Source organism: Alosa alosa, chromosome 11 (assembly GCF_017589495.1).
Source record: "Alosa alosa isolate M-15738 ecotype Scorff River chromosome 11, AALO_Geno_1.1, whole genome shotgun sequence".
Classification (NCBI taxonomy): Eukaryota; Metazoa; Chordata; class Actinopteri; order Clupeiformes; family Clupeidae; genus Alosa; species Alosa alosa.
Window position 1 is genome coordinate 10740602 of NC_063199.1, and position 11697 is coordinate 10752298.

Here is an 11697-nt window from a genome sequence, read left to right on the forward strand (position 1 = left end):
GAAGGGAAAGATTGTCATTCTAATCCAATTCAATTCAGAGTCCAACAACAGCATGGTGTCCATACACAGTCCTGGCCATAGACATATGAAGAGTTTAGTTCCAAACTGCTATATCTCCATTTTTAAAAGTCATGTTATTTAATTGTGTAAATTTTAGGTAATATCAATGAAATTGCATTTGTGTTGTTTTGTTGAGTGAAAATAAATCAAATAACAATACCCAATTACCGTTCTACTGAAATTACTTTTTGGAACAGCATTTTGGAACCAAACTCCATACCTATATACCGGTAACTATATATATATTTTGGTCCTATAAATAGGAAACAAAATAAATTACTTTAGCCTATCAAGCCGTGTAATGTGCTGTTGAGCTAAAAAAAAAAAATCAAAAACCTCTCACCAGAATCGTGGCCTGTTCGTCCAAGTTTTGAGCATATATCATACCAAAGGCTATGACGAATCAAACTGGCACAGAGACTGAAAAACGGGGCTACAATTGACAAATTCTTTGTTACTTCAACACTTAATGTGTCTGAAACCATCACAGTAACAGAGCACACTTCAAGTACCGCAGGTGAATAGATTTGTTTATCTAAATGCGAGAGCCATGCTATGCTTTCCTGCCTTATTCAGTCTCACTCCAATCAGACAAATATTTGGACTGGACACAGACGGCCTATGCGAGCTGAGCAGTGGAAATGCTTTTTAATTGAGGAAGTTAGCCGTGGGGGGGAAACAGATGGACTGGCTGTTTGAGCTCTGGTGGCGCAGGCATGAGTGGAGGGGCGCTCATTGTTTCTGTACATCACTATTTATCCTCTGACACGCGGGCACTGTGGATGCCTCTCCGCCGCGCCTGGGTAATCATGGCCTTAAGTGTCCTCTTGTCAGCACCACATTAAGGCCTCAGTGGAGAGCGGCTCCACACACCTGTGGCCGGCTGGAGTGGCCGCTGCCCTGCTGAGCGGACCTCATCAGCTGCCTAATCACTCCCATCTCCATTCACCACACATGCAGGCTGCTGTCTGCAAGGGCATGCATTAGCTTCCTCATTTCCTCACCCTGCTCCCATTACACACACACACACACACACACACACACACACACACACACACACACACACACACACACACACACACACACACAGGTAAACAATAAGGTTAAAAAATGGAACACACAGAGACATAATAATAGAGATACTTGCCACAGAGATACCCATTAGCCTTTGCAGACATTTATACAGAGCACACAGATGACCACACACACACACACACACACACACACACACACACACACACACACGGGTGAGGAAGTGTTTGTGGGAACACAGGGAGAGCTCCTTGTGCATGACTGTGTGTGCGCGTGGAGCATTAGTACTCCATGCCACTCATCTGGTGGCCCTTGCTGAAGGTTCAACAAATCAACGGGAGCACCACAAACACAACATCACTTCAATCTGGACCTCTGCTGCAAGATTTCCAGCCCAATCTAGCACATACAGATGGGGAGATGGCTGCTTACGTGTCAGTGTGTGTATGTCTGTATATGTTTGTGTGTTTTTCTGTCAAAAGTAAATTGTGATGCTTGTAATCACGCATGTTGTGTATGTATATATTGTTGTTCAGTCCAGTCTAGATTTTACATCCATATTATATATATATATATATATATATATATATATATATATATATATATATATATATATATATATATATATACACACACACACACACACACACACACACACAAACACACACACCTGTCAAATCTGGCATTAGAGCTGTTCCTATGAGGCGCTGAGTGCTCTCACACAAAGCACTCCCTCTCCTTCACAACACACTTCACACTCCTCTGCTGACCCCTGCGCTGCTCAGCCTCCGTGGTATACCACAAAAGAGCGGCGGGCCTTAGGCAAGGGTCTGCTGGAGTGACCACTGAGAGGAGAGACAAAGAGCCAGAGAGGGAAAAGAACTGATGTGCTGATGTCTCATTAAAACACCGACCTACACAGGCTGAAGTCACCTCAAGTGTGAGGAGATGAGTCTCAGACGATGTAGGTGTAAAACAAAATCTAATACTTGCTTGAGAACTAGGAGTGTGAGGATAGGATGCAGGAGCAGTGGAGGGTAAAAGTAAGGGGGCTGCTCAAACAGACAGCCCAGCAAAGATGTTCAGCTCAGGGGTGCCTGAACCACCTCTTGGGGTCTCCAAGAGCCCTACACTATGCAATGGCCAATGTTAAAAGGTGCTATAATTTAAAAACAATTTAGCTTTAAACAATAAAAAAAAAATACATTATTCATTTTGTAAGTGTGTTGTGTGGGTGCAGACATGCAGTAGATACAGTATGTTAGGGTTCTGTGGTTTTCAATCAACCAAAAAGGGCACATGTTACCCCGCTGTTCATTCAGGCTACCCTGAGCCACCACCCCAGCCAGCCACACCACGTCTGCTGCCACTAACTGAAGTGCTCTCACAAAGGCTTACTGTATGTTACCCCTCGCTTGCTGCACTCCTCCAAGGAATGTCATGTGGCACTGCCCACACAGCATTCCAGACTAGTTTCATTTGTTGTTACCTGTTGGTGGGACAAGCGACCGAGTGCTACCAGGGCAGGGGCGTCCCTCTCTGTCTTCAAGAAGCTCTAGAAGACCCAACTCTTCCGAGAGTACCTCCTCTCCTGACACACCCAACACACCAAACAAGCACTTACCATGCTCTCTCCTTTCAACTCCCTTCTTTCTTCTTTTCCTTCAGCCACTATCTCCTTCCATCACACTTTGCCTGCTACTTAAACTTCTGTACGCTCATCCTCTAGTAGAAGCATTTATTGTAGTATTATTCATTGTTACTTAAAGGAGATTTTTCACACAGATCTCTGTTTTTCTCGAGTACTGTCGGTATGAAACCCCAATCGGTTCTACCCATAGACAGTAAAAGGTTCTACCTAGCTCGAGTTGCAGCAGCCAACAGCTAGAGCTGCCAGGCACCGACAGTCCTCAATGACCTTGAGAAACAGAGATCTATGTGAAGGTCTCCTTTGCAATGTAGCTTGAATGTTCGATTTAGATAAAAGCGTCTGCTAAATGAAGAAAGGTAAATGTATGTACACTACAGCTATGCACTGTATCAGACATTAATAGGCATACTAACCTGCATACTCAGGGCTGGCTGCACCAAGTAGGCCTACTGCCAGGATTAGATGAAAAATAATACAAAAGTAGATAAATGCAATGGTATCATTCAGCATTTGTGACAAATTCATCCTTTGCATTATCTGCTAATGTTCTTACTTCACTGTCTAACTCGATGCTATCTGTGTTGACTTAACAACAACAAATCTGCAACTGAAGCCTCTTTAAGAAACATTAGTGTGAGCCCATGGGGCCTGTGTGTCAAAGAGAAAGAATGGATTATCTTTCTCTGAGGGGGTTAGCCTGAGGGAATATGTACATACTTAAATAACAACAAGCACAGCCAGAACTCTCTCTCTCTATCTCTCTCTCTCTCTCTGTCACACACACACACACACACACACACACACACACACACACACACACACACACACAATATTGTGTTCAGAACGTCCTTTTTTGTTTCAAAGCAGACGAATAACACGAAGGCCCCAGCTCTGGCTCTTTCCAGAGGGATGTTATTTGTGGCACTAGCAACACAGATAAACCGACCACTGTGCTGCATCGATTGAGGCAGGGCTGCACAGAGGAATCAGCGTGGTTGTCATTACAAAAGAGCAGTTCCCTCTCCTCCAGGATGCAGGCGTTAATTTCAGATGGTGCTTCTCTAGCATGCCTGCCTAGGAGAGGAGGAGTGGGGAACCATCAGACAGCCAGACAGGTGCCAAAAGGCCAAGGAAAGCGGTAGGGAGCCTGCATAGGGTAGAAATGACGAGGCTCCCAAACTTTAACAGTATTTTCTTTCTCTTTTTATAAATGTCGGTATGCTGTATACATATATAGTGGCTGGCAAAAAAAAAATCCTCTGAAAGTTATGACCATTTTTACAATTCCAAAAGATCAGTATTTATACTGTGAGCATTTTAGACTCTTGTTTATTTCCAAAAACAGCGTTCAGCATAAATAGGAAAAGAATATAAAAGTCATCAGCCAGGTTGAAACAACACAGGGTATGGAGACGACATGAGACAAGTTGATTTAAATTCTTAAGTTAGGAAAAGAGTTCAAAAAATACCCAAGTGATTTGATGTCCAATATGCGTTATACGTCTATACATTTAATTAGGGTCTATTAGGCCCATTAGGGTCACTGGAGGTTGCATCAGACCACCCAGATGTTTTGTAGAATAGGCAGTCTCCCAAACCTTCAGATATTAACCAGCAAGGAGGGACACCACAGTCCAGCCACACATATTGAAATGGTATGGGGTGCAGGGGCTGGAGTTCCAGTAGGAGTTATCCATAAAACTGGACTGCACCCCATACCCATACCTACTCCTAGAACAATGGAAAAAAACACTGCAGAGCAATGTGCTGGTGGTGTCTCAGCTGAAAAGACTGGCTGCTACAGTAAAGTGTCTCTCTTAATTAATTACTTTTATTTTATGTTTATCTTATAAACATACTAAACCATAAATATTAACAATGAAAATACTAATTGAGAACATAATGTGTCAATATCCTCTGCAAAGCAGGAAATAGTGCTAACCTGAGGAACAGTATGGTACAAGCTATAGTATAGCTTGAATACAGACTTTAAGAACATATTTAATGATCAAGTGATAATGAAATGAGCCTTATTAGTCTGATTGCTTACTGTAACTTATCTTAACTGTAACTTCTCAAAGTCTAAAGCTATTTGATTAGATGTCAAATTAATTTCCTTGATAGTGACAAATCAAACCAGCTTCTGCTTCTGGATGAATTAACAGACACTCCTACACATACAGTAGATTTCCTTGGCAATCCTCCAAATCAGTAAGTGACATATATGCTAATGCAAACATAAAAGCTTAACAATAGCTTTTAAAGGTATTTAGCAGCTCAAATGATTTCTCTCCTTCCTTCCTTCAACAGATGATAGGACCATACCGTGTGTGTGTGTGTGTGTGTGTGTGTGTGTGTGTGTGTGTGTGTCTCTCTCTCTCTCTCTCTGTGTGTGTGTGTGTGTGTGTGTGTGTGTGTGTGTGTGTGTGTGTGTGGTAAAACACTTACATCAAACACTTTCTCTGTGTACACTTCATCATTCACATGGTCCCTCAGTATATCCTGGTTCTGCCGTACAAATGTGATGTACGTGTCCACTAGATCCATGCCAGGTGTCTGTATGGAGGAAGGGAAGAGAAGAGGGAATGTAGACCATGTAATATTCCAGTGCATCAGAAAAAGGGCTTCAAATGAACTGAAAGGATAGGTAGGTTATTGTGTGCAACAGCTTCTTCAGTTATTTTAACTTCTTTAGAGATGTTTTGACATAATCATCAAACATATAGATATCACAGGCAGGGTAGGAATTTCAAGGTGGCCACGACAGCCATGGCCGTCGTTGCCCCTTGGGTTGGCCGTGAAGCCCCTTTGATAATCATAGGTTTATAGGCCATGGTGGCCTTGGTGCCCCCTTCTTTCAATATTCTGCTTTGCGTCCTACTAATAGCGATTTTTATTTAGCCTGTGGCCTGTCAAAATAATCTTAGCATTCACAAGCAAAATTAATTTAGTCTTTTTTTCGCAGTGGAGAAAGTGACAGCAAAGAAAGAAAGTCGGCCCAAATTCACCCATTCTTCTCAGTTGAACTACTCATGAAGTAGCCTATTCATCACACAGACATCACAAGTATCACATGAAAGAGCTTTTTCTCAGCTTTTAAACAATGTTAGCCAATAATTGCTGTGTTGAGCGGTTCATGAAAAAGTAAATAATATAATTCAATTTAATCATACATTCTACTGAAGGTTTTTTATGTCCATGACCTCCCTACCCATTCATCTCGGTGGAATACTTCACAAACCCGTCTTTTAACACACATGACAAACCACATATCAGAATAAACAGCAGACCTTACCGAACACAAAAGGTGTAAAGCAGTCCCCTGTACAGTTAGCCGTTCCAGAGTAATCCAGTTTTGAATTTGCAGTAAATTTCGACATGCATGGATGTCTCCAAATTTGGGCTTTAAGTTTTACAATGTGTTTAAATTGTTCCACATGATTTCATAACGGGCCAAATACAAAATAAATGTTACAAATATCGCCTAGATATTGGTAAATCAGAGGACAGCTGACTAAGAGTTTGTGAAAGTAGCCTTAATGATCACAAAATGCTAAGCATGCATCTAGGCTATTTGAGTTTCTTAAAGCTGAATTTATTGAATTTAAATTGTTCAATACATGATTTCATAACAGGCCAAATATAAAATAAATGTTACATATAGCCTAGATATCTGTAATTATTAGATGATCAGATGATTTACAGTTCTATGTAATATGCAGAGCCGGACAGTAACGGAGTACATTTACTTGAGTACAATTTTGAGGGATCTGTACTTTACTCGAGTATCATTTTTGGGGAGTACTCATGACTTTACTCAAGTACATTTGAGAGGCAAATATTGTACTCTTTACTCCACTACATTATCCATAACCGCGGAGTACCGCACTACTTCTAAAAAAGGAAAAATAAAAATCTCGAAACCCTCAATTTCTTGTTTCCCTCTCAAACATGATTGGATTGTGCAGGCGCCACTGATTGGGACAGCCTATCAGCAATCACCTTCAGCTTTCCGCCAAAGTCAACTCCATGGCCAGATTTAGATAAAAGACGAAACCATGGACGAAACATTGGATGAAGAAGCAGCAGGTCCATTCTGGGAATGTGCCAACATGTGGCCCCACCTCGCCAGACTACTTAAATTTTCTGAACAAGTTAATGATAGTTTTCGCTTCAAGTGTTTCAATTACAAAATAGTATTTTGTATTTGAAATACGTATTTTAAATACATGTATTAGAAATACTGCCCATCCCTGGCAACATGGTAAAAAGATGAAAATGACTTTTTGAAATTACTTCCAATTCATTTTACATTCTCCAAGGTATTAACATTAGCATTTTTCATAACTCCATGTAGGACGTTTCTGTACATAAATGTAAGCACTGTGGCAGTAGTAATGCAATATTTAGAAAATGTAGGCTACTCTTGTACTCTTGATACTCAAGTACTTTTAAAAACAAGTACTTCAGTACTTTTACTTAAGTAGACATCTGACTGTTGTACTTTTACTTGTAATTGAGGAAAATTTAGCAAAGGGTATCTGTACTTTTACTCAAGTAATGAAGCTGTGTACTCTGTCCGCCTCTGGTAATATGTCATGTTTCATGTTTTTGTAATGTTTCATACAGGGATGCAGGTCTACTGCAGTGAATAGGCTAAATACAACGTTGATCATTTTTATAGCCTACTACTGTATAGAACTTTGGCCTTGGTGTCCTGACATGTGGCCTTTGTGCCCCCCACCAAATATGCCCAACTGAAGGCAAAGTGGCCTTGCCCCCAGAATGGTAAAATTCCAAGCCTGATCACAGGACAACAATCTTAAATCGATTCAAGTATAAATGTATAAATGTATAGACGTATTTGGGCAGCTAGGCTATTACAAACAAAATCAAGGCATTCACAAAGGGAAATGGATGAAGTAAACGTGTGATGTTAAGACATCCAAAGGTGAACAAAAGAAAAGGTTGCTTTCAATATGGCACAAGTAAAAACGGTGCTCAGACTACAGCTGCGTACCGTCCTTTAACATCTAAAAATAAAGACCTAAAACAGAGGTTGTAAATACCATAATCGGCTGTATCACGAGAGATGATGAGTCTGCTTACAGAGCAGAGGTGGCAACCCTGACATCCTGGTGCCAGGACAACAGCCTGCTGCTTAACGTCAGCAAAACCAAGGAGCTGATAGTTGACTACAGGAGACTGCAGGAAGAGCATACACCCATCTACATTGAAGGCTTAGCAGTAGAGAGAGTCAGCTGCTATAGATTCCTTGGAACAAACATCAGCGAGGATCCGAGCTGGTCACACCATATAGGTATGGTCACAAAGATAGCAAGACAGAGGCTTTCTTTTTTCAGTTGCTGCGGAAGTTTGGTATTGACGGTGAAATACTGACAAACTTCTACCGCTGTACCATTGAGAGTATCCTGACAACAACATCACAGCATGATGTGGTAACAGCACCGCCCATGACCGCAAAGCTCTGCAAAGGGTGGTCAGGTCAGTGCAGCGCATTACAAGGACTGATTTACCAACATTCAGGACCTTTCCAGCCAGCGCTGCAGGAGAAAGACCAAGCGGATCCTCGCTAACCCCAGTCATCCCGGCCACAGTCTCTTCACCCTCCTACCATCTGGTAGAAGGCACAAGAGTAAAAGTAAAGAGTATGCGTAAGAGTAAAACTCCTAAGGATATTTATGGACGGTGCCATTACCATACTATGCTATTACCACACACACACACACACACACAGGTACACCCCCCCCATACATACACACCATTTCATCACCCCCACACACACTCCATTACCCCCACACACACACACAGGTACCCCCTCCACCTAACCCCCATACATACACACCATTTCATCACCCCCCCCATTTCATTAACCCCCCCACCCACACACACAGGTACACCCCCCTCCATCACAGCCCATTAATCCCCCACACACATATATAACCCCCAACACACACACCATTGCCAACACACACACACACCAACACCCCCCACACCCCCACACAACAATACACAACACTTTATCATCCCCAGTTCATATCCCCCTCCTACTTACCCTATTACACCCCCCTACACACACACACAATATACCTTTTAAATTACTACTTTTCATTTATTCTTTAAAGCTGAGCTGGCACTTGAGCACAATAATTTCATTAGGGTACTTACAATACCTTTTATGAGTACATGTCAATAAACTACTTGATCTTGAACTTGAATGAATAAATGTATACAACAACTTCAGATGCTCATTGAAAGGTAACCATTACTAGAATCAAAATCTGTTGTTAACCTTTATCAGCTTTTAGAGTGTTGTAGTTCTGTTAAACAAAAGGGAAGAGAGGATAAGCACTATTTTCAAAAAGAAAAGAGGTTACCTTGGAGCCATTAGTCAATCTTATGTATCAAAGAACTTTTGAGCTAACTTTTTGATACTACATCGGTAAAACGGTCGTCGTCACCTCCAAATACAAAAGCATATAGTGTATGCTAATGTGAAGACTAGCCTGTGAGCGCTAGCGTTTAAGTGCTGTCAGGGTGATCCGTGTGGCTGCTGTGAGGGGCAGCTGGGACGGAGGGATGGACATGAGGCCTGTGCTGCTGCTGCTGCTATAATTGCTCTGACAACGTTTACACCCCTCTGCCCCTGTAGCAATGGCTGGAGGCTCTCTGACCGGGCTACGCTTCACTCGTCCTAAGGAGCAGTGATGGAGCGTGAGAGCAACTGGACAGGAGTGTGTGTGTGTGTGTGTGTGTGTGTGTGTGTGTGTGTGTGTGTGTGTGTGTGTGTGTGTGTGTGTGTGTGTGTGTGTGTGTGTCTGTGTGTGTGTGTGTGTGTGTGTGAAAAGTCTTCATGTTTAGTGCAGAGTGACATTTAAAGGCTATCACCGTGACAAAGGAGCTCAAAGGATGCCTTTGTGCTGGGGGTGGTGACCAATAGGCTATTGTACCTGGTGTGAGTGAACATGTTCCCTTTGCCTGGACAAGATTCAGCTAATAGACATCAATGAACAAACACGTCTATCATTAGAATAAATACACTGAATCTATGAATCAATCAGATGGGTGTTGCACCATGTGTGTGCACTGGAGCTTAGCTCCACAGAGAGAGATGGAGAGAACAGCAGAGGACACAATAACCATGGCAGTCGCAGACTCATCCTTTAACTTAGCAAAGCACCACATAGCAAACTAATCCACTCATATTTTGGTCAAAAATTGAAAGAAACCTGCAAGGAGCTCTCTCTTGGCATGGCAACAACAAAGCCATGCGAAAATGCACTCTATGTACAGGAAAGAATATGGCTCAAAATACTCTGAATAAGACGTATGAAACAATGATAAACAGTGAGGCAGAACACAATAAGGTTAGCAAATAAAATGGTAAAATTAAACAAAAGTGAAGTGAACAACAATGAAAAGGTCTGATGACAATTTGATGAATAAGGGTAAGGAATCAAGGGAATTATATCTTAATACCTTAAAAACTTAAAATATGATATCTTGTCAAAGTATAAGTGGCAGTATATGACGTCTTGAAATGATTCTGTCTAAATTTACAAAAGGTCTGTCATAAATTTGATCATGAATATTCGGCTGCTTTGGTTTTCAGATGGACAACCTTGGTGTTTCTAACATCACAATCTTGCAATTAGAGCTACAGTACACAGCTTTCTTTTTCATAGGCCGCGATCAATGTGTTCTCTCTCTCTCTCTCTCTCTTTCTGTGCCCAGTGATGGGATCATATTGAGCGCTGGGTCTGTCAGTCAGTCGGTCACAGGGTGATTCATGCAGACATTATGTCCAACTCTTCCATCATCAAGGTTAAACTAGGTTAATACACACACTGTAAGATATACATGCAAACAGGCATGCTAAGAAGCATTGCAAGAACACACACACACACACACACACACACACACATACCGGTACACACACACACACACACACACACACACACACACACACACACACAGATGTGGCCTTGAGGTTGGGCCGTGCAGCTATTGCTTGTGTGATTGACAGGCATTTGGCAGAAGGCTGGGCTTCAATTCACTTGAAGAATCAGTAAAGGCCTGTACTTTCCCTTGCGGAATGACACAGCGATTGAATGTATGTACGTGTGAGTGTGTCAAGTCGTGTATCAGTGTGTGTGCGCAACCAGAGGCTTGAGTGAGAGCCCTTCGGCAAACACTCACTGCCACAAGGGCCAATTAGCTTCTCCAGCAGCCATCTCTTCTCTCTCTCTCTCTCTCTCTCTCTCTCTCTCTCTCTCTCTCTCTCTCTCTCTCTCTCTCTCTCCCCTCCTGGCTGTGGCCCTGACAGGGTGGAAATGGTGTGACACAGGTGTGGGCTGCTTCACATGGTAGTCCTGCACTCGCATGACATGCTCTCCACACTACCCCCCCCCCACGCAACACACACACACACACACACACACACACACACACACACACACACACACACACACACAAGCTTATGGCATGAGAAATGTCAGTATTTTGCACCTCACACTGTAAAATCAGATGTACGGATTGTGACAAGGGACACCTGTGTGTATATGTGTGTGTGTGTGTGTGTGTGTGTGTGTGTGTATGTGTGTGTGTCTGAACTCCGACTTAGATTGAATGAGCAGTGTGGAGGGGGTGGTTTGGGCTATGCTAATGACTGGTTAAGGAGAGGGGATCAGCTCTGAGCAGCAGGAACAAGAGAGAAAGGGGACAGGGGAGACAAATGCAGTGTAATTACACACTACACCCTCACTGGCTTCCTGCTCACGCCTACACACACCTACCCCAGGTGCAAATGTGTGTGTGTGTGTGTGTGTGTGTGTGTGTGTGTGTGTGAGAGAGAGTGTTTTATTTGTGTGTTTCCCCTTCCTCCCCTCCCCATTTGATGTTTTGGCAATACTGTACAACGTTATGGGCATGCT

The 11697-nt window shown here is 42.5% G+C and overlaps 1 protein-coding gene across 9 annotated transcripts in view; it reads right to left on the reverse strand.

The window, feature by feature from the left end:
• cadps2 (Ca++-dependent secretion activator 2) overlaps positions 1 to 11697 on the reverse strand; it is a 97003-nt gene that overhangs the window by 4851 nt on the left and 80455 nt on the right. For all 9 annotated transcript variants that reach the window (XM_048256410.1, XM_048256409.1, XM_048256407.1 and 6 more), the window contains one exon: positions 5192 to 5299. In XM_048256410.1, the coding sequence (XP_048112367.1) occupies positions 5192 to 5299 (108 nt within the window). The remainder of the gene's footprint in view (positions 1 to 5191; positions 5300 to 11697) is intronic.